General features: G+C 37.9%; 1 protein-coding gene across 4 annotated transcripts in view; it reads left to right on the plus strand.

Moving 5' to 3' along the window:
• kiaa0825 (KIAA0825 ortholog) overlaps positions 1–24,573 on the plus strand; it is a 126,166-nt gene that overhangs the window by 38,534 nt on the left and 63,059 nt on the right. For all 4 annotated transcript variants that reach the window (XM_052556455.1, XM_052556458.1, XM_052556456.1 and 1 more), the window contains 10 exons: positions 3,682–3,872; positions 6,778–6,960; positions 7,083–7,208; positions 10,657–10,796; positions 14,701–14,880; positions 16,187–16,405; positions 16,550–16,958; positions 19,536–19,692; positions 20,403–20,570; positions 21,833–21,927. In XM_052556455.1, coding sequence (XP_052412415.1) covers positions 3,682–3,872; positions 6,778–6,960; positions 7,083–7,208; positions 10,657–10,796; positions 14,701–14,880; positions 16,187–16,405; positions 16,550–16,958; positions 19,536–19,692; positions 20,403–20,570; positions 21,833–21,927 — 1,868 coding nt within the window. The remainder of the gene's footprint in view (positions 1–3,681; positions 3,873–6,777; positions 6,961–7,082; positions 7,209–10,656; positions 10,797–14,700; positions 14,881–16,186; positions 16,406–16,549; positions 16,959–19,535; positions 19,693–20,402; positions 20,571–21,832; positions 21,928–24,573) is intronic.

The following is a 24,573-nucleotide window of genomic DNA, read 5'->3' on the forward strand; positions in this document are numbered from 1 at the left end:
TTCAAAACATCTCACTTATTTAAAATGCTTGAGGATGCAGGGCACATTTGTAACCAATCACAAATATCGCAGTGTCAGACAGCCTGACAAATTGAATCGAATCAGTATGTTTTCATGTAAACACTCTTGTCTTTCCTTCCTTTTTTATTTATTTATTTATTTATTTTTCTAATACACATTAGGGCTAGGTAAGCCAATATATTCACTATTTGCTATGTAATTGTGATTTGCTTTGTTGGTTTTTAGCAATACATAGTTTGGTATTGTGAATGTTGTCTTTTGTTTTGTTTTGTTTTGTTTTTGTTTGGTTTTGGTATGTGGATCTGTTTTGTTGACCAGTGGAAAACAGGATTATTTGGGGAAGCTGTTTTAAACTAAAACTGGTTATATTATTACAAAAGATATGGAAATTGTAGCTTAAATTAACGTGTCTAATTTTGTTTAAATTATTTTAATCAACATTTTTAATCACAAATTTCATTCAACAGTTTGTTTGTATCATCATCCAAAAATTAAATTAATTGTATTATTAAAATGTTTTAGATATAAAATAATATATAAGCAAATAATTGGTAAATTATGAAATATGTGCACGTATAAATGGGAGTATATATATATATATATATATATATATATGTGTGTGTGTGTGTGTATATGTATATGTGTGTGTGTGTGTGTGTGTGTATACAGCAGGTAAAATACGTATTGAACACGTCACCATTTTTCTGAGTAAATATATTTCTAAAGGTGCTGTTGACTTGAAATTCCAGATCACCAGATGTCTCACCAGAAGTAATCCATAAATACAAATAAAGCAAAACAAATAAGTTCAGAAATTAAGTTATGTGTAATAAAATGGAACAACGCATGGGAAAAAGTATTGAACACATGAAGAAAGGGAGGTGCAAAGGCATGACCCAAGACACCAGCTGAAATCAGTATTTAGAACGCAAATCTTGCCCTAGTCAGTGGAAATGAATATTAGCTGGTTCAGTCCCAACCCCTACTATACCAGGATGATGAAGATGAAACAAGTGGACATCTCAGCAAGACAATGATCCCAAACACAGCCAAGGAAACTCTTAATTGATTTCAGAAAAATAAAACAAAGCTGCTAGAATGGCCAGCCAATCATCTGACTTGAATCCAATAGAAAATAAGAACTAAAGATCAGAGTTAACAGAAGAGGCTCAAATAACATTTAAGATTTGAAGACTGTGTGGAAGAATGATCCAAAATCACTATTACTACTACTATTACTACTAGAGTAATGTATGTGACTAGTTTCTCCATGCAGGAGACGTCTTGAAGCTGTCATTACCAACAAAGGCTTTTGTACAAAGTATTAAATACATTTCAGTAGTTCCATACCTTCTCCCTGTGTCACTCCATTTTAATACACATAGCTTAAATTCTGAACATATTTGTTTTGTTTTATTTATATGTATGTATTACTTGGGCTGTTACCGACATCTGGTGAAAATTTGATGCTGTCGTGTTCAATACTTATTTTACCCTCTGTGTGTGTGTGTGTATACACATACACACACAGCAGGTAAAATAAGTATATTCTATTTTTACTTTTTTGCTGTAAGCACTTTGAATTCATTTGGCTTCAGTTGCTGATAAATTAAATATATATTTGATTAAAATTAAAAACAGACCAAAAATTTCAGACCAAATAAGAAGCATGGATATTTATATTAAAGAGCATAAGGATATTTATTAATCAGAAAAATAATCTTGGGTGTAAGCTATAATCTAGCTATACCATTCTCATAATGACCGTTCCTCTAGTTGTTTCAATAAGCCTTGTGGTGCTCTGAGGCAGCGTTAGACTCAACCATCTGTTTGTTGAAGAGTGTAGCCCTAACCTTACTTCCTTTAAGATATCGGCGCACACATGAGCTCTCTCACGGATACGTACGCACACATCCGCCCTTTGCGGGTCTGTGGGGCAGACTGGCCTGCTGTGTGCAGGTGTGCGGCTGGCTCTGTGAGTCTGCTCCTCTGTTGACCTGTATCCCCTCTTCCCCCACCTCTCTTTTGCCTTCTTCCATTACCCCTCCATTTCACTTCCTATTGAGCAAATGCCAAAGGGGCAAGCTCTTCCAGAGGCCCAGTCACTAGCACTAAATCCCTGGGTCCGGACGTGTGGTCATGGCCCTGTGTGTCTCTTTCTATGGCTGACTTAGCCCTGGCTCGCTGGTGGACCACGTCCCAGCTCTCATTAGGAGATGTAGTACATGGTTGTTAATAATCTCTCTTTGGTCACACTGTGAACTCCTAATGCTGCTTCCTCTTTGCCTGAAAGTAATTAGCCTCTTAGGAAACAAGGGTCTCTCGTCCTTTTTATCATTTTCGCCTTTTCTGAATTGTTTCTAATTTTTGCTTCTCTGTTTGAGCTGTTCAGCAGGTACAGTATCACAAAATTCTGAAGCATTTCAGCAATTGAAGTTTAACCCTTTAGATCAGTCATCTCGCTCTTGTTATGCACTAACTAAAAAAAAAAAAAGAGTATTGTGTCATAATTTGTTTTAATAAAAGTGCAGATATAACTTATAATACACTTAAAGTTTCATTAAAACTGGTTTTTAATTTAAACTTGATTATTTACGCAATAAATTTTGAATTATATTATACTCTTATGGCTGGACAAAAATATATAAAGGAAATATTTTAATTAGTTTAAAAGCCAAATACTTAACATGCATTTTTTTTATAATAACTTAATATTTTTCTTAATTGAAATTTATACATAAAATATAGCTGCCTTTGTGTTTTTGGAAGATGGTCTCTACAGGAGGATAAAACCTCTGTTTTAAAGTGAAACAAATCAGCTAATACAGCAAAACATCACATAATTCATCAAATCTGTTGTTTATACTTGCTCATGTTTATGCTGTTTTCCCCCGGCCAAAAATGACATCACTTTCTGGAGGATAATGTCAGTGGCTTTTGTTATTTAAAGGGATATCGCAAAAGACTAACAGGATGGAAAGTGAAATTAAGGACACAGGAAAAAGCTATAAAACCTCATTTAGGAAAAAGATGTAAAACTGATATTTCAAAGAAAACTTCCTTTGATCCATAGTTAAGAAAAATTGCAGAAACATCTGGAGCTTCTCTTAATTGACAATTTTTCATGTTAAAAGATGTGCTATTTTGCCTGTAGAAATAGCAACAACTGCCTAAACTTCAATAATAAAAGAATTTTAAACTCACTTCTATGTTAACCTAATTGTGATATTGTGCAGTAGGAAAAAATACACAAATGTACACAATAATATACAATGTAATTTACATTTTAAGATCATAAGTTATGATATTTTATCCAATGTGTAAAGTCAAGTGTGATGAGATTTGAGATGTCCTGTGTAACGGGAATGACCTGGTCAGTGTGCATGTATGTCTGGTTATTGTTCAGTGGAGCAGTGATTGAATATCCAGATTAAAACTTCAAAGTATCCATGTGCTCTCTCTCTCTCTGTGGTAATGAGGGGTCCAGGTGCAGCGTGCAGGTGGCATGACCATGAGGTTCTAGAGGAAGACTGTCTGGAAAGACCTTCTGTCTTTTTCTTTCTCTTATATTCTGTTTATATTTGCCATGATATCATCATCATATCTTTACCAGTCTCTCTTTGTCTCTTTTTTTTGTCTCCTTCACCTTTTTTTTTTAAGGGTGAAAGGTGTTCTTTCTCCATCCAGATGTGGCACTATTTTCTCAGAGGCCTGCGCAGTGACCTTTGGGGCACAGTTGCCCCCTTGCAGGCCCGGCAGACCCTGGCCCAGGTGCTGTGTGAGACCCTGGAGGTCTTAGTTCAGAGGTACTCAAGAGCACGGCCCTCCTACAAAAGACTCTCCCAGATCAGGTACTAGATGTGAAGATAGTTCCAAAACCTGACACATTTTTACTCTAATGCTTTTGCTACTTTTTCAATTGTGTGGGCAGGGAATGGGATCTTCCACCATTACATTTCTACAGTACCATTTTTTATCATTTTGTCTGCTCTTATGTTTTTGTTTACTATATTATATATTAAAAAACAGTTTGTTTTGTTCTTATACATATGTGTGTGTGTGTGTGTGATATACATATGATATTATTTTATTATTTTTTGCTGCTTTTACCAATACCAACCGTGCCTTTCTTTCTTTCTTTCTTTCTTTCTTTCTTTCTTTCTTTCTTTCTTTCTTTGTGTGTTTCTCCTTTGCCACTTTAATGATTAAAAACCCCATTTCCTATGATATATTATCCATAATGAAACCGAATGTCATGAAGATCATTCATTTCCACAATTTTTTGTAAATATGAATGGTTCTACATAACAATCGGCTCAAAATTCCCAACCCTAAAGAAGTATAAAAGAGTATTTGAACCTGCTGGATTTTGTAAGCGTCTGGCTGTAGCCAGCAACTTGAACTGTTCTGTTTCTCATGTACCATTTTGTGTAGCGTTTAGCTTTCATGTGCATTCGATTGCTACGTTGTGGAGATGCGTCATGCAGGAAATGGCCATGCATGGTTATAGTCACCCGTCTACATCTTGTGGTCAGCGGTCACACTCAAGCACATTCTAACAGAGAGCAGTCATCCATGCTGTCTGATTGAATGATCTTACCGTATTTCTGCTGCACTGAGAAGCACAAGCCCACCTACTATCAGGAACCTCGGGCTTAGCAGACAGTGTTGAATGCTTTAGTGATTATGCCGGTGTTCGGCCTGGGGGTCAAAGCAGATCTCCAGATTTGTAAAACAGTCTCTCTTTGTTAGCACATGGCCCCGCTTCAGCGCCTGGCGGAGGGCCCGATTCTTTCATGCTAGACCGGGTCCAACCGCCTAGGCCTTGTGCGTAGCATTAACACATACTTAAAGTGGTTAAAGATGCCACAAGAGCACGCTTCCTCTCCACTCCAGGACTGATGAGAAAGAGCAGATCGCCCAGGGCCACAGGGAAGAAATGAGTGGAGGGACCGGTTTTTGTTTCAGCAGATGAGGTTTGCTACAAGGACACCCGGTTATGAGCTCTTTGGTGCCGGCTGAGCTCAGGGTCTGCCAAGCAGATGGGCTCTGCCTCTGCTCCCTCCTCTTTTTCTCCTATCTGGTGAAAGGGGAACTTTCTCTGTGCTATAAGGCAGAACTTGGTGGTAGGTGATGAAAAGTTGAGTTTGATAGGGAAACCAAAGTGGGTAGCATGACCTCTCTGGATGCTGAAAGACTGTACAGAATTACACACAGTCAGTGGTTTGAACTGAGTTGGACATGCATGTATTTCAGGTTTGAGTTACTAACACATGTGCAATTGAAAGTAGATGCATGATCGATATAGTAGTGGGTGAAATTGTATATGTAATTTTTCATGCAGATTGTCTTTATTCTTTTTTACATTTTTACATCAGTTCATAAATTTGGAGTCAGTAATTGATACTTTTATTCAGCAAGTCTGCATAAAATCAAATGTAACAGTAACTTCTGTACATTTACCAAATAAATGCTGTTCTTTCTGTTCATCAAGTAATCCTGAAATATGTCTCTCTCTTCCCCTTTACTTACTGTCAGGTCTATTGTGTCATATATATATATATATATATATATATATATATATATATATATATATATATATATATATATATATATATATATATATATATATATTCTATATATATATAGAAAAAACAGCATCTATCTGATAAATGTTTCCACAAACATTTTAAGCAGCCACAAATATTTTTGAACATTGATAATAATAAAAAAATGTTTCTTGATCAGCAGATCAACATATATTCAACAAAAAAACACTTTTGTTTTTGCCCCCATTTTTCATAAGCTGAACTTTTACTCCTGCCAGCTTAAGGCACACCTGTGCAATAATCATGCTGTCTAATCAGCATCTCGATACATAGAAAATGTAGGTATTTTGTGTACATAGAAACATCTTAGATCTTTGAGTTCAGCTCATGAAAAATGGGGTCAAAAACAAAAATGTTGCGTTTATCTTTTTTTTTTTTTCAAGTGTATTAGAATAATGTCTGGCAGATCATGTGACACTGAAGTAATGGCTGCTAAAAATTCAGCTTTGCCATAACATGAATAAATTGCATTTTAAAAATTAATTAACATAAAAAAAGTTATTTTACATTGTAATATTTTTTTCATAATATTGTTAAAAAAGCTTTGGTGTGCATAAGAGACTAAATTTTCTTTTATTTTTTACCAGTGGTCTTACCAACCCCCAAATTTTGAACGGTATTGTATATCACATTTGCCATCATGCCGTAATATAACACTCAAATAAAATTAATCTTTAATTACACACATAACTTAATAAACACTAAATCATAAAATAACTTACATTTCCACTATATTGGATTGAGTTTTACATATTGACAGCCTGACAGCAGTATTTATTGGGCCTGTTTCAGCGACAATATGAAGCATAAATGGCCTATTAATTAAAATAACGAATAAGAGAAAAGTCTTAATGCTTAATATGGAGTTTGTCTGAATGGGTTTTGCTTTTTACTGAACAGAGTCCATTGCCTTTTGGCAGAAGCATCACTTGTTTATTTTCTATAGAACCTTTCTATGTTTCAGCATTATTTAGGCTATCGCCACTGAAAATCTTCCTATTAATATCCAAAAATAAATGATCAACTAGCAAATATGGCAATATAGTATAGCACAGGAACACATTTGACTTCTTGCTAGATAATGTTGGTTGGGCACAGTGTGACAGTGAGTTATTCCTAATATGTTGTGTCTCATTGCATTCTCCAGGATTGATATTTCAGCTATTCTGCTGTGCGTGGAGCATCTGATGTGGAGTGTGTGTGACTCTGTAGAGGAGCTGCTAAGGCCTGATGGAGCCCGTGGATCTTGGATGTGGTCCATACACAGCCTGTGTAACCAGCTACTGACCGTACTGATCGTCCTTACATCACCTCTAGCAGAGCTGCACAGGTAACAGGAGTCACAACAACTTGTTGGATTATTGTGAATTAAAGAGGCAATATTAGTACATTGATCAAAATCCATTCCCCTCTCTCTATATATTTACTTATTTATTTATTTTTATTGTCTAGGGTTTTTCAAGGAGGCTGTGGTGGAGGAGGTAGCAGTACTCCAAAGTTTCCTGAGGGAGTGAACAGTCATGAAACAAAGTGGCTGAGTGTTATCAACCCAAAACTATTCACAGAGGAGCTGCTGAGGTACTGATAGCATTAAGATTGCACTGATACAGTTTGAACTGAACTGAGCTGGACGATGACATCACAGTCTTTACAGTTGTCCTTTTGCATGACTACACACTATTCTCTTATTTAATACTGTAAAGCAGCTGCTTTGACACAAACTATTGTTAAAAGCACTATATAAATAAAGGTGACTTGACTAAAGCATCAAATAAAAGTGTTCAGCCCATAGTCAGTTAGAATGATTAACTCATTAAAGCCATTTTCCCTCAGAGATGTCTTATAGTTTGAATTACACTACCATTTCAAATTTGGGTCGATAACATAAACAAAAACAAAAAAAGTTTAAATATCTTTATGCTAACGAGTGCTAAAAAAGTAATATTATTATTAAATATTAATTTGATATAATTGCAATACATTTTTTTAATGGAATTTTCAGCAGTCATCATCACTCCAGACTTCAGTGTAACATGATCTTTCAGTAATAAATGTAATATGCTGATTTTTTTGCTCAAATATTTCTTATTATAAATGTTTCTCTTTGTCTATACACTTTTGTAACAAGGTAAAAGTCCTTAATTTCTCTTTTAATACATTTTGGTCATCCTTGCTAAATTAAAGTATTATTATTATTATTAAAATATATATTTCAAAACAAATTTTCACTGACAATATTGCATGCGAACAAACTGTGTGTTTATTCTGTCATTTCTAAGTGTATGTTTCAGGTAATCATGATTTGAATATTATATATTTAAATATAACAACTACTGAGGTAGACACATTTGTCTTTAAGATAATAGGTACCATAGTCATTTCTGAATAATTATCCGATAATGTTCATAAATTAATAAAGGGTCTTAGATAACTTTAGTTATCTAAGTAGTATGCAATTAATAAACCTCAAATTAAATAAATTATAGCACAAAGCATTTTGTTTTGTGAAATGTTTTTAAAAGTACAGGAAAGTAGATTTGATTGAAATGGATAAATTCACAGAAATTGACGTTCTAGGTACTTTGTGTACTTTTTGTTTCACAGTAGACAAATTATAAATAAATGGGAATAATATCGAGAATAATACAAAAATAATACTACTATTACAGTGTAATGTCATCTTCAAAAAGTGTTCCAATTTGTTTACATAGTAATGTAATATTATATAAAAATAAAATACTTGTAACACATTACCAAGATCTGCATAAAACATCACCAGATTGCTCCTCACACAACTCACACAATACAGTGAGTTGTTGCAGCTGACCCAAATGAGGCTAGCATGGCCTTTCAGCTTTCGTTCATGTGTTAGATGCACACAAACACAGTTAATGCATTACTGCAGCCACCGGACCCCCAGCTCACGGCCCTAATGCAGGCCAGATGCAGATGCCATAGTTAGTCATGCTGTTTATGCTGACATGCGCTGCAGGTCGTCAGTCCAGGTGTGAAAGGCTGAAACGGAGCCTGTAGGAGGACTGTGAAGCCAGGCAGAATGTCAGGCACATCTCACATCACCCTCCTCAAGCCCCACAGCACAGCTCCAGACTCCCACTCCAGCGGGATATCATCCCATGTCCCGCTTACACAAATCACCGCTCGTCAGCCCCACCGGCTCCGCTTCCACCAAATCGCTGGGATTTAAATGAGTGCATTTTTATTGCCTGCTTCATTTTTATTTATTTATTTAGCCTCGCTGTGTTCAAGACTCCCTGAGGGTCTCGCGGTGAGGGCCCCACCAGAACTAAGAGGCCAGACACCAAAATCAAACTCTTCTCCTCACTCAAACACTCCAACCAACTGACAGTTTGGATTATTAAATAAAAAAGTAATAAAAGAGGCAAGAAATCTCAATAAATCAGGGAGCATTATGCACAGGAAGGATACTGTTTTTTAGTTACACGAGTGTAAGATGAAGATACAGTGAAAGCTGACGTCATGGTGTAGCTTACAGATTTATCAGGAGTGTTAAAGTGGGATATCGGGTGGATTACTGGCCCTTTGACATGACAAAGCGGTTGCTTAACTAAAGCCTAATGTTCCCCTGTTATGTAGCAGAACTCACTTTGCCTGTCTTTATGACTTTCACATTTGCTCTTCACCCAAGCTCAGAAATAAATAATGATAATTAGTGCTCTATTTTTTTTGCATGACACTCCATTGGGATGTCAATAGACATTTGGAAATGTATTTATTTATTTTTTCACAAGGCATGTTTTTTTCTGACACTTTTAGAAGAATATGCATAAAAGACCACTAAAACACTTCACTATTGCTAGCTAACTGTATAAACTATTGACTTTTTTTCTACATTTATTTACATCCTGTTTCATAACACATTTATTGTGTTGGCTGATTAAGGTGCGACTGCATTTGCTGTTGTTCTGAAAGTTTTGCTTTTATACAATAGTAATCCAAAAAACTAGGAAATTCACATGCAGGAGAAGTATTTCTGCTTAGATGGATTTCACATCGGGTTTACCTTTTTTTTTTATTGGTCACCGTATTTGTTGTAATGACGAACAGAAAACGAAAGTGAAAGTGACCTCTGTATTAGCTGTATTTCATACATTGCTTCTATTGATAATAGACAAAGAACTGCTTTTTTTTGGCCACAAAATTTCATTGAAAATTCACTAATGTGACTATACTTTAATATATTAATATTAATACATATAATATTTAAAATGCATTACTTCACTTAGTCTTTCTGCTTTTACCACAAATAATTTATTGTTATTATTATTATTATGATTAGTAGTAGTAGCAGTAGTAGTAGTAGTAGTAGTAGTAGTAGTAGTTATTGATGATGTATGATCTCGTGTATGTTTTAAAACTAATTTCAACTTGGATTTCTAGAGTTTTTTCTATGTGTTTTTTAATTTTTAATTGAAGATGTTTTGTCATCTAAACAACTGGCATCTTGCTAAACAATAACACATTCCATTAAACACTGTATGTTCATCTATCATTCCTGTCAAAAACCAAACGTTTTTACTACACTGACTAAGGTCTATGGTTTTCTGTGTGTGAGTGCTGTTTAATCTGGTTGAGCACAATAAGGATCAGATGGCATTGGATTCTTTGTAAAAGAACTGTTGTTCTAATGTGTTCATTTGAATGAAGAGTAGAAGTCCTTGGATTTCTAACATTTTATGTTTATCTAACCTATTCTTTCCACAGCAACTGTAACTGTAATGTGGTGTTAGACTTTATAAAAAAAATCTGCATAATAGAATTCTTTTTGAAATATCGTGTTATTCCATAACAGAAATAAAGTACATTTAAAAACTTGTTAAAATAGAAAGTAATTATTTCAAATTGTAATAAAATTACAAATAAATGCAGCCTCGGTGAACACCAGGTGGCTCTTTGAAAAAGAAGGGGATTTCTTTTTAAAAGTCAGACTATTTTTAAACATTTGAACATTGACTTGACCTACATTTATTTGTTTATGTTTTTTAAGGGATTTTCCATCTTGTGAGGGATCTTCTTTATGTCTGTTTGAGCTACTGGTGTCTGAACCCTGTTATAATCCAGCTGTACTTCTGCAAGCCATCCTTCACAAAGACTGCTTCCTGCTACAGATCATCATCTCATACTCATGTAAGACTCTTAAAGCCCTGGCACACACCTCTTGGACTTTACATGTACCCTTACCAAAGATTCCATATGATTTTCTTTTTTCTTTTTTTTTTTTCTTTTTTTTTTGCTATTGCGCTAAAGAAGCATGCTGAAAGTTGCCGTTATATCAAAAAATATATAGTTTAGTTGGCTTGCCAGAATATTGCTTCATCTCCACACGTGTTTCTGATCGATTACAGAACAGAAGAGAGGCCTGCAATGAGAAAATACGAGTAAACGCTGTTTGAAGCATGTCGGCGCTTTCATTGGTTTCCACAAATGAATTTAGCACAATTTATTGGTGGAAAGACTGATTAGCTGTAAGGATGGCCCAGTGACCTTGCTGCCTTTAATAGCCTGCACCTGTTTTTAATGGGTCTTCTTTCCGCACGTCTCCTCTTGTGTTCAATAGGCTGTTGTGTGCACTCATGAACGGATCACAAGATGACAACATCACTAGAGACCCCCAACACCTGTGCAGAGGAACCATGCTGTGTCCTTTCATTCTTGCAAAATATGCCATAGAAACGACTAATTGCTAGTCTAAAATCTGAAATTTGGTGAATTTGCTAACAAGTAAGGGTCTTGAGAGGATCATCCCAATCAGACACATTTGATACTTCTGACTTTGCGGAGTAAGACAGATCCACCTGGATTTGCGTCTTTCATCCTCAGGCGCATCAGAGATTCATCCGGACTGTTGTGAGAATGTCGTTTTACTCACTCATCATCGCACTCATCAACCTCCTCATCATTTCTGAATCAATAGAGCTCAGTAATAAACACTCATGTGAGAGCAAAGTGAATGACCTTTAAAGATTTTCCTCTTTCTTCCTTCCAATCTGAAAAGTCTAACCTTTAAAGGCTGTTTTGTGCTTGCACATTAATTCACATTATGGCGGAGCTCATTAATAACCAAGCTCGGCTGAGAGCTCTGGTGTGGGAATCACGTCGCCGTAAATCAACACTGCCTGGCCGCAGCCTGGCTAATTAAGAAGAAACGCGGTGGCTTGGTTGTCTGCCGTTTAGAGAAAGCTCTTTTAAAGTTCCTCGCTCGAGTCGCTGTCTCTCAGCACAGTTTGGGAGCATTTAGTGCTAAGCTGTGCTCTAAATAGGAGCTTGTTGGTGGAATTCTTTGAGGAACTGATAGCGATGTCTTGTTCCAATTAAGGGCCTCCAGTGGAAACTCATCTGTAAGGCTCAGTAGAAAATCAACAGGTGTGTTTGTTGGCAACACGTCAAGGTTGCAAAGGTTTGTTAGCGGAGGATAGAATTGGCTGGTGGAATCCCTTCCCTTGAGGAACACCAGCAGTTCATTTATCACAGTTTATCCAGTGGCTCGTAAATGGATGATTGCAAAGAGGCAGGTCATTAACCTGTCAGGCCCTCTGCTGCCCCTTGTGGCTATTTATGTACACTGAACAAAATTATAAATGCAACACTTTTGATTTTGCCCCCATTTTTCATGAGCTGAACTCAAAGATCTAATACTTTTCTATGTACACAAAAGGCCTACTTCTCTCAAATATTGTTCACAAATCTGTCTAAATCAGTGTAAGTGAGCACTTCTGCTTTGCCAAGATAATATATCCACCTCACAGGTGTGGCATATCAAGATGCTGATTAGACAGCATGATTATTGCACAGGTGTGCCTTAGGCTGGCCACAGTAAAAGGCCACTCTAAAATGTGCAGTTTTACTGTATTGGGGGGTCTAGGGGGATCCAAAAACCAATCAGTATCTGGTGTGACCACTGTCTCCTTCGCATAGAGTTGATCAGGTTGTTGATTGTGGCCTGTGGAATGTTGGTCCACTCCTCTTCAATGGCTGTGCGAAGTTGCTGGATATTGGCAGGAACTGAAACACGCTGTCGTATACACTGATCTAGAGCATCCCAAACATGCTCAATGGTTGACATGTCTGGTGAGTATGCTGGCCATGCAAGAACTGGAATGTATTCAGCTTCAAGGAATTGTGTACAGATCCTTGCAACATGGGGCTGTGCATGATCATGCTGCAACATGAGGTGATGGTTGTGGATGAATGGCACAACAATGGGCCTCAGGATCTCATAACGGTATCTCTCTGCATTCAAAATGGCATCAATAAAATGCACCTGTGTTCGTTGTCCATAACATACGCCTGCCTATACCATAACCCCACCGTCACCATGGGCCACTCGATCCGCAACGTTGACATTAGCAAATCGCTCACCCACACAACGCCATACACGCTGTCTGCCATCTGCCCTGTACAATGAAATCCACGATTCATCCATGAAGAGAAGACCTCTCTAAAGTGCCAGACGCCACCGAATGTGAGCATTGTCCACTCAAGTCGGTTACGAGGACGAACTGCAGTCAGGTCTAGACCCCGATGAGGATGACGAGCATGCAGGTGAGCTTCCCCTAGACGGTTTCTGACAGTTTGTGCAGAAATTCTTTGGTTATGCAAACTGATTTTTGCAGCAGCTGTCGGGTGGCGGGTCTCAGAAGATCTGGGAGGTGAAGATGCTGGATGTGGAGGTCCAGTGGTGGTGGGGTTGCATGTGGTCTCCGGTTGAATGTACTGCCAAATTCTCTGAAATGCCTTTGGAGACGGCTTATGGTAAAGAAATGAACATTCAATTCATGGGCAACAGCTCTGGTGGACATTCATGCAGTCAGTATGCCAATTGCATTCTCCCTAAAAACTTGCGACATCTGTGGCATTGTGTTGTGTGATAAGACTGCACATTTTAGAGTGGCCTTTTATTGTGGCCAGCCTAAGCCACACCTGTGCAATAATCATGCTGTCTAATCAGAGTCTTGATATGCCACACCTGTGAAGTTGATGGATTCTCTCGGCAAAGGAGAAGTGCTCACTAACACAGATTTAGACAGATTTGTGAACAATATTTGAAAGAAATAGGCCTTTTGTGTACATAGAAAAAGTATTGGTTTTACACAACCCCTGTGGAAATGGTGGAGAATGGAAAATATTATTAAACTATTGCTAAAAATAAATGTTTTTGCTCTGTGAACAATTAAAAATGCACATCAATTAAAAAAAAAGTTTCCTTTTCCCCTTACTCCTAGCCTGCATCCACCTCTCATATAGAGTCGTATATTTTTCAAAATCAAATTAATTCCATTCAGGAATGCTTTGATGTAAACCTGTCTTTAGTGATTTGATAATTACAGTGAAATACAGAACAAGACACCAAACAATCTCACAAATAAGTGAAATGGCACCTATACCAATGTTCTCACACATGTACCCAAAAGAAAGCAGTGTAGATTTCCATCAGTCCTTCAGCAGCAGCAGATTTCAGGATCCCTGTTAAGCAAAGCAGTGTTAGCTAACCGCACGCTCTACTACGACAGGTAATTTAGGCCTGTCATTTCAAAACAGTCCAACATTTGTCAAAAAAGTGCAAACAGCAGGCTGCTTTCTATAAAAGACGCTCATTGAATGCTGCGTTGCATTCAATCGCCTATTCAAACGCCTGTCATCTCTACGAAGCGAGACTGACAGGGGTTGAACCAAAGGCACAACCATCCTGCATTCTCTACAACCCCACAGGCCTGACAACATTTGGACAAGGGCATACAGTCACATCTCGTTGTTGTGGTTGCATCTTTCATGTGTTTGTCCAGAGAGTCAATTGGCTTTTTTGTTTTCAAAATGGACCTTTCACAATGTCTTGATTTAGAAGACATAAATTTCCTCTGCTTGGCTCAAATGTCGTGAAATATGTAAAAGGATCAAACTTTTGTTTTTATTTTGTTTAGATATGTACTTTATATACCAATCATATTGTTAAGCCCTGTTAGGCTATTAGTAGCATTGTGGTTATTATTATTTTTTGATATCGATTACAATAACCATAATGATGTACTTTCAGGTCTCTGTGTGGACAGAGGAGCAGAGGTGTCCCCTGATGCTCAAACGGCAGCTGCAGAGTTTTTGGAAGCTGTTTTTTCCATCCTGTCCTCCCTCAACTCCCTCCCTAGGGCTTTAACTCGGGCGCTAGAGGGCTACCTGGACCAGAGACACCTTTGGGAGCACTTTTACAACTTAGCAGGTGCAGCCATGCAAGAATTTTTCCATGTTCTGCCCTACATTTGTTTAGACTTCAAAAGGACACTGTTTTAGTCAGATGTGGCCATTCAGTTACAGTCCGGTTGGAAACCGCTATCAACATGTGCCCCTACTGTGTCCCCTAATTGCCTCAATATCAGATCTGACCAGCTGGAAGCCCATCATCAAATCAAAGCCATAATTAAACCTTCAGCTGTCTCTTTGATTGCTTATTTATTTACATTTCTGCCTTCTCCTTTTCACTCTCTGTAAAAGCCACAGCTTGAACATTTTTCATTGTGTTAATGGTTACCGTATTGATTTTGCATACTGACATAGAAACTGCAATTATGACCTGACACCTTTTGATTCGGTTTTGATTCAGGGGGTTTAATTCCAAGTTGAAGCTTGCATGTTTTTGTGTTTTATTACATGTGAGAGAGGTGATTATAGTTGCACAAATTAGACAAATGACAGAGGAGGGAGCAGGAGAGTGTGCATTGTATGTTGTTCTGATGTAAGGTGTTGTGTTTTCAGCTTAATTGACCATGTCCATTCTTCCCTAAAGATAATCTTATAAAAGTTGCTTAGCAGCTTGATTGTGCCATTTAGCAGAGCTAATTGGGCTGGTCAGGAAAATGAGCGGTATTAGAATTATTTATCTGTTTGTTCTACTAGTACTTTTTGGCACTGTGGATGTTTAGGAATGTAACTCCCTTAAAACACACTTTTAAAATGCAATATTTTATTTAATTGTTTGCTAACAATGTCCAAAAATGGAAATAGATGCATCACAGGAATATTCAGCCATTTTGCTTTCCCTTGTTTCCCTGGAACTTATATAATTTCCATGATATAATGATAATGCAATGAGATATAATAATGTTACAAAATTTATATAAATCATCTTTACACAAATTGATTTATGTTTATGTGACTCTTTGGTTGCATCATATCTGTGTCTGGGACAAGAGTAAAACTATACAATCTATACATAAAAGTCAATTAGATTGTTGCAAATGTAGTGTAGTTTTGATCCGTTTTAATGTAACCGTGATATAGCAAAAAGTTGAACAGAAATCTATTAGCTTAAATAAATAAATAAATAAATACACTTTTGTTTGGAAAGAAAAATTGCAGATAGATGAAGAAATGATGAGTTCTGTCTCTCTTCTTCTTTGAGGTAATGTCCTGTGACCAGATAGGACATAATCATAAAGACCTTTACACAGTTTCTAATGAATTCACACAAAATAAGTTTGATATTGATTATTAAATTGCTGTAACTTAGACTATTCTCTTTCTTCCAGACTCCAGCAAAGAGGAACTGGCCTTGTTCAAATGCATCAGGTCCATTGTTTGTAAATCCACTACCAAACTTTTGATCCACCTGGTTGGCATGATGCAGGCTTATAAAGACCAGTCTGGACCCATGGTTGGACAACACCTTCCAGGAAATGTCCTAAGCAAGATTCCAAAAGAATGGAACTACATTCCACAAGATCCCAAGTTAAATGAAACCAGCAAGAGTGAGTAAAGCTTTATTAACAGTAATATTCATTTATTTATAAAACATTCGTGCCATTTTTAACTTCATAAAACATCTGTAGGAAACTGTGCAGTGTTATTTAAGAAAAAAAAATAATCTCATCGTTTCTCTCTCTTCTTATCAGACAACATGAATCTAGCTATCCAAGCCCTCTCTTTCATTTACACCAACCTTCCGTCAACCATAGCCTCCCTTCCACTGCCTGTACGCTTCTTGTTCACTGTGGCAGAGAAGAGGCGTTCCCAGCATGCCCGACAGCTGCGGTCTACCGGCCTGCTCCTCTGGGTCATATTGGTCAACCTCTGTCAGGATCTAGAAAATGGGGACACCCTGGAGCTCTTGTCTGGACAGCCCCTGGAGAGAGGGACCAAGGAAAGGCTGAGTCTGCTATCGGAATGCCTGCAGGTCAGTCTGGGCCAGCAGAAGAGCGTCCCCAAGCCTCTGGTCCATAAGGTGCTCCAGGGCCTTGAAGAAAAGAGGCCCAAATGGACCACCATGCAGCTGCAGAAGGCACGGAAGCTTTGCTGTGATAGGTGAGATTTCGAAAGAAGCCTGATGGAATATTTTCCCAGTGTATCGCAAGCAAATTAAGCAAATTCATCATTAAGTATATTCATTATATGAAAGACATTTTGAAGCGTTTAACCATTTAACTAATTTATGAATGTCGTCATTGTCTGCCAGTTGATATTTTGATGTCATTTAAAGACTTCAATCTTGCAGTTCATTCATATTTTGAAAATATCTTCAACCTTTATCTTTTGGCGAAATAATTATGTGTTGTTTTCTGTGTGTGTGTGTGTATGTGTGTGTTCTTTTTTCCCCCTAGCCTCTAGCTAGTCGTTTCAAGCTATTTGATATGTGTACATCAAAATGGGTTTGATGACACCCATAGGATTTGAGTGCAAAAATCTGACTTGAACCACTGAAGAAAGTGTTGCAATCCTTGAATCATGTACTTTAAATCATCTTAGCAGTATAATGTGAGGCTTACTAATAATGATGAGAGTATAATGAGGACCTTTATTCAGTTCAGTTCAGTTTTTTTGTTTTGTATTTTGTAATGCCATATGCCATGAATATTATAAAGTTGGCTATGCTTTCGTTTATGTATAAACCTGTGATTCCATATATATATATTTTTTTTTTAACACTGCTTTTTCTCTGAACTTTTCTCTAAACCCGAGTTTAAAAACCCCTGCCTTAAATAATGATCCTGTAGTAATAATTCTTTCAAACGATTGATTTTTGAGCACTTTTGAAAAGTGACCTATACTTAATGCTATTTTTCATTTTTGCCATAAAAAAACTACTCTTACCGTATAGTCTAAGTCATGTCCAAAACAAAACCCCAGAGTTAATTACCCTTATTGAAAATGATTTAGCATCATAACAGAGCTGGGAAAAAAATAAATCAAACTTTTAGTGTTCCGAGAAACGCTGCTCCCAGTGACGGGAAAAACAAAACAAAAAAAAGAGTCAGGATAAAAAAAGAAAAAAGAAGAAGATAGCAAAAAGGAAGAGTGATTATGTATCGCCTGTCTTAGACAGTCAGTGGAACCATTACTATTCATTAAAATAACCTTCACTTTCAGGCACTGCCTCCGGTGTAAACAATCAACGTACAGTGTGTCGGCGGAAAACGGGTTCTCTGAAAAACACCCCCCCCCCCCCCCCCCCTCCACCCCGGCTTGTCAACACACACACAAATGCATGCACACACACCTCCCTCATCTCTTGTCTTTGCAAAGTAATTTGTAGAGGAGAAGATGATTGTTCTCCATCACGGTGACCCTGGCAGGCTTTGACGGCATGCATGCACAGATGAAGATGAATGCAGTGGATTCCGTGGGCGGAGGGGGTGTTCTGCTTCTTTCGGGGCACATTGGTCCTAATGACGTGATTGATAGCTTGTCCCGGATCCGACGGGCCTCTCATTAATCAAGCCGCTGACTGGATCCAATCATTTGCTTCACCTGCACACTGATGGACAGGGAAGGATACAGGCACAGGTGCTGACACCCCACTCACCGGCTGGGCTGCCCAGGGCCTCGCCGCTTTTTTCGGTGTCATTGAAGCTAAAGGCTTGCCTGACAGGCGACACTTTCCTTGTCACCTTTGTGATTGAAAAATAAAAAAAGGAAGGAAGAAGGAATTGGGGAAACGATGACGGTGTGTATCAGATGGGAAGTGTGGTGAGGGTGATGAGGCATGCTGGATAGAGAGGAAGGGCACAGGAATGAGTGCGTTTAGGGGACCTTGAGGTGACGGTGAGAGGCACTGTGTCTCTAACAGTTGATCTGTCCTTCCTCTCACTCCACTTACTACGTTTTGTTTCTTTCTTCATTTTTCGAAGGAGCAAATCATGCGACTAAACTGTGTTGCCACAACTGGCAACATGCAGTCAATTTTGTGCACATGCAAATTTTGGTGTGAAATGTTTAAGGGCAAACACAAAGATTCCTGCTTCAACTCAGTGCTGTCAAAAATTAGCAACAGCTCCTGCTATTTTGATATTTGATGACATCCCCAAAGGTCCCAAAAGCTACAGTAAATGTCAGTTGTTGGGTTGTGAATAGAAACACCTTTGATTTGCAAAAAACATCTGTGAAGAAACAAAATATTCATTCATTCATCCTTAATCTTGCATGCTTTTTGTCGCTAGCAGTCAGCATATAATATTAAGGTAGCTATATATATATATATATATATATATATATATATATATATATATATATATATATATAGTGAAATATTATTTGAGTGACATGGTATCTTTATTCTTCCCACCAACAGATTAGTATTAGCTGTATTAACATAAACAAAAAGTATGCCTTTCTATAGATTCAAATAATTCTGCTTAATATTTCTCCAAATGTATACATTTTAAGAGTATTTTTTTTATTTATTATCATTCGTAGTAGCAGTATTTTTACCAATTTAAAAATGATTTACTTTATGTATTAATTACAAGCACCCAATAAAATGAACTGGAAACTCACAGTTAGCATGTAAAACGGCCTTTAGAAGTATTTAAATTGAGTAATATGATAACTATTTTGCATTTATTTCATGTTAACCCCCCTCTCTTTTATGTGTTCCTCCATTAGTGTGTTTGAGCGTGTGGAAAGCGGCCCGGCGCAGGATAGAGGTGGGCCTGCGGAACTGACTGAGCATAAAATAAGGCAGTTGCTGCTGGAGCTGTGCCATAGAGCAGGTGGCAGCCAGTACCTCCGGCAAATCCATCACAGCATCCAGCTCAATGAGGTAGCGAATTGCTGTTTTTCACCAAGCAATTAGGTGGCTGTTAGCCTGAGGCAGACAGTGTGACCTGAAGCTGAGGGGAACGCGTGTGCAGAGCTGCTGCACGGAGACACAACCGCATCCAGACGCTGCTGCGAGGCCTCTCGTAACAGCCTTGACCTGATTGAAAAAGCGACTGGGAAATAACAACATCTTAAACAACAGAGATACTAAAAATTCAAGGGAACGGTTCACAAATTAGTCAAAGTCTTTCTCCACACTTACACTACACTTTTTTTGCCCCTTGCTCTACTTAACAATAAGAACACATCTTGGGAAATTAGTGCAACTCTCACTTAAGTCTAATCTTGAGGACAATTCTTTGTGTCATATCTATACATATCTTTGTCCTCTTCCAATGTCCTGTTTTCAAATCCTATTCCTAGATAGACTGATTAATTTCTACCATTGTCGGCCAATTACTTGGGGAATAGAGAGAAAAGAAATGGCCATTATGTCCAAAATTGGGTATGTAATAATTGTTGAAATGTACTCATTTGTCCAATGGTGTGTTTAAGAAGTCTGTAGAGACTCACTATTAATTTGACCACTTTAATAGTGTTTTAGTTTTGCTTAATGCAGTCTAATAATAAGACGTTTCCAGGTTCCTGTTCATTTTTCTACATTGGAATGGATGTTTATGAGCCTTGTGTTGTGTTTTTTTTTTAATGTAGGGTTTACTGAGGTCCATCTTAACGCCACATGCAGAGACACATCCACTTCCGGCCTCCCCATTGGGACTTGTCATATTCCCCTCTGAAGCGAGCAGCCAAAATCAGTGTAAAACCCAGTTCAACCCCCTCATGGAGTGCAATTCTATCGGCTGTAACAAGTTCGATCAGGTTAGTCCTTTGTTATTTTCTCAGCCTTCAACTTGGAGTGCCACGAGTGCTCCCAAATACTTGTCGTTCACGTAACTTTTATTTAAAGCAGTTTGTTAATGCCGTGAACTACTTCTCTACTCTTTCACGCTCGAGCGAGTGTAACTTTCCGTCAAGGCCACCAGGCAAGGTGAATATAAGAGAGAGACAGAGACTTTAAACTGCTTCTCTAGGATGAACTCGACAATTCTCCATAGGTCGCTCTGTCCCTAAGCTATATTTTAGTGTGAAGGGAAGACACAAAGCAAAACATTAAAAAAGGTTAAGCAAAAGAGCAGAGAATTCGAAAACACTTGAAAGGTGAACTCTTCAAGTGCGATGTGGCTTTGAACAAAGGGTGGAAAAAAGCATCCCTCGCGTGTTGAAGACGGTGTAGGTTGAAGGTTTAATTACAAGAGCCATGGTCCTCTTTTGGCTTTCTCTTAAAGGTAGGATAAAGTTTTCTCTGCTCATGTCTGGAGACTTTTTGCTACGCCTTTGAAGCCGGAAAGTCTGCAACCTTCTTTTTCAAGGGGAACTTTTCCTTTCATTATCTTATTTGGCTCAGAGTTTTGAGTCGGTTAAATTGCAAGTTCTTTTCCCGTCGTTAGGCGCTAGCTGCTGTGCTCTTAATCCCTTTTGTTTTCTCCTTATCGCTCGCGCTCGCATTGCTTTGCATAAAACACCTTATTAAGGGGATGATTAAAAAGCCTCCTCGCCTTCAGGTGGCTGCGCTGTTTGTCAAATCAAATGGAGGCAGAAAAAAACGAACGCCGATCCATCAATCAGCCAGTCGGAGAATAGGAAGGGTTGGCACGCTTCTGTCCTTTTGTCAATAAAAAAAAAAAAAAAAACCTCAGCTTTAAGTTGAGAGTGACGTTCTGGCTATCAGAGCAATCGGATTTCATTTGGCTCCCTAACAAAGGGACGGTCCACTCGTGGGCGAGGGAAACCTTGGGCGGCTCGCCACGAACAACGGCGAGAAGAATAACGACTTCTCTTTCAAAATTGATTTATCTTTTTATAAATGATGGTACATCCCTCCCCAAATGGATTTATAAATTAATTCCTGTCTTATTGGAATAAAAACCTTCTTGTGCAGACATGATAGATAGATTGCGTTGGAGCGGCCTTGTTCGGGACCCCCTCCTCCTTGGTTAGTCCAGCCCAGCTGGAGCAGTAAATTACTGATCATATTAACTCTGATTAATAACGAACAATACTCACTGCTCATTTATCAACAGGCTGCTATGGGTGAGAGGGAGTGGGATTGGGCCCAACTGCTGCCAGCCTATCAGAGCATGAGTCAGGTGACCTTCACGACGCTGCTCTCTAACAGGTAATGGCTGCTGCTCTCGTTCGCACACAGTCGCCCCCTCCTTTCGCTTACATACTGTTGAAGTGCTGCCTGTCATGTCCCACCATGTACCTCCCTAATGAATGAGAATATGTGGAAGGATAGAGGGATTGTGTGACCATTTGAATGTTCATGCTTGTCTGTGTGTGTCAGCTTCTTATGGCTTTATGGTTTGGCTGCATATGCCTCATCTGACCTGTGTTTGTGAATTGTTATGTATAGATGTTGCTATCTCTTTGTGAGTTCCTAGTTTCCTTCAAGATTTCAATTCCCAGCATGCAGCATCCCTTTTTTGTCAAAGTTTGGTGAAGAAAGTGCTTTTTCACTGAGTGCTGCTAAAGAAGCACAGCTCCATCATAGTGCTGGGAAAAAAAAAGGAAAGCATATCTGAGCTCACTGTGCGGCGAAAATGAAGTGTCTGCGTTTTTAGAACTGAGAGGAAATCACAGTCTGACGTGTCAAACTGTGTCAGGAAATAATTTTGAGGTTACTGAGGGATCTTGAGTGACGGAGCGTTAGTTTTAGTGCGATACAAGTATCTCAAACCAAAGCCAGAGTTTGAGCAATTGCCGTTCAATGTTAGTTAGACAGCTTGACACAAGAACATTTTCAATCACTGATTCTTTCTTAAATGTTGCGTAAAACAAGATTTTAGTCAACAGATAAAATATCAGCTGTTAAATAATAATTGTAGTTGGTTTCTTTTTCAAGAAAGAGTGGAAGAGTTTATCTATATTTATCTCCTATGCCTGGTCAACATTTTTCGCTGTTTTAATAACATTTAGCTTTTCTCCAGTATGCTATAAATAAATAAATAAATAAATAAATAAATAAATACACTAAAAAATGAAATGTTATTCAATCATGAACCGTGGTTCCCTGTCTAAGTTTGCCTGAGTTCATTCTACAATAATTATTTGAGTAGAGATAATATTTTCCTCATGTGGAAGTTCAGCCAATGTGTTATAGAAACATATTAGCAAGTAAAATATAACTTTTCTTTACACATATGACACATTCTTTACACATTACACAGTTTAAGGGTGGTACGATGTACATCCCTAGCAATCCCATTGGAGTTGTTTTTCTAAACCCATAAAAATGCTCCACCAACATAACAGGAAGTCTTTTAAAATGATAACATAATTAACAATGATTACATTAAACATTAATAAGCCTCTGTTTTCTCACTTTATTTCAAAATTTTCTCTCCAAATATCCAGCCCTGTGCAAAGCAAGATGGGAAGTGTAAAACTTATTTTGAGTTAATCGACTGAAACATGTTCTTTCAAAATAAAAACACTGAGTTAAACTAAAAAGTAACCATTTCAAGTCAGTTTAACGTGATGCAGTCATGTTTGAATGAGAAACTTAATACAATGGTGTTAAATCAAAATGAATTGTTTAAATAAAGTAAACAGTATCTTTTTTAAGGATAAAAAAGGTAATTGGATTGAATTGGAGAACTTTTGATAAGGATTTGTCTCATTTGGTAATCAGAGCCTACCTATGGTCCAGATTGTGTAGTTTCTACATGGAAGTGCAGCAGGTCAGTAGAACATGGACCTATTTCTGCGTACCTGGTAAATCACCTGCCCAGTCCAACCTGGAGAGCATCCAGATGTTAGTGTTTCCTTCACAGTGGGGTGGAACCTTTGAGAGCATCTTTCTGTGTTGAGTATCTCAATGATGGAGCACCTGGCCTTCGAGGCCGAGCAGAGGTTCAGAAGAGGGGTGAAGGACAGAAGGTGAAGCTATGCTTTGGAAACTTAGAGAGTCATATAGTAGACTTTGTTTGTGCAAAAACACCTTTATTAGTCATTAAGTTACATGTTACTTAATCTATTTTTAGGTGCAGTTGACATAGGTAAGGGTTGGTCTCTAATTAAAATGATATTTATATAAAAACAAGTGAAGTCTTTCATGTCCATATTCAGATAACATGAATTATGTGATTATCTATGAATGACCATGAATCTTATTTTATTTTTGAATAGATTTAAAGGAAATCTGTTCAGACAGAGGTGAATAAAGAAAAAAAAATGGTATAAAGGAGAGCGAGGGAGAGAGAAAATAGTTGTAACGCAAGGTCTAATGTATGGGGAAAAAATCAGTAATAGGTCATGTACTGAATGTTAGACACTGGAGATGCTCTCTGGAGACTGAGGATGTATGTAGGTCTTCTATAAGCAGAAACTATGCGATCTATTCAATAGGGTGAGGGCTCTGAGGTCTTAACATATTAATCTCTCCAACTTCTCTTTTTCAGTAGTTGTTTTAATGGTGTGAGGCTATAGACGGTTTCAACGCCAACAACATAAACAAACATTACTGTGCATGCACGCTTTTGTGGCCCTAACTTGACTTCCGGTAGACTTCCAAATAGAATCAATAACAACAGCTAAGTAGTCCCTCTAGAGAAAATTATTTTTGATAACAAGCTAAATATGTTTGCTGCGTAAATCAGACTTACTAAAAATGCAAATTCAATCTCTGCCAGTTGGAGGTGCTTTAAAGCGGGAGAAACAGAGGTTTCCCCAGTAACTACTGTACACAAAGCAGCGCTGAGCTCACAAACGCTGCTTTAGCAGGCATTACATGCAAGATGAAATGAAAATTACATCGAAA

Source organism: Carassius gibelio, chromosome B5, assembly GCF_023724105.1.
Source record: "Carassius gibelio isolate Cgi1373 ecotype wild population from Czech Republic chromosome B5, carGib1.2-hapl.c, whole genome shotgun sequence".
Lineage (NCBI taxonomy): Eukaryota > Metazoa > Chordata > Actinopteri > Cypriniformes > Cyprinidae > Carassius > Carassius gibelio.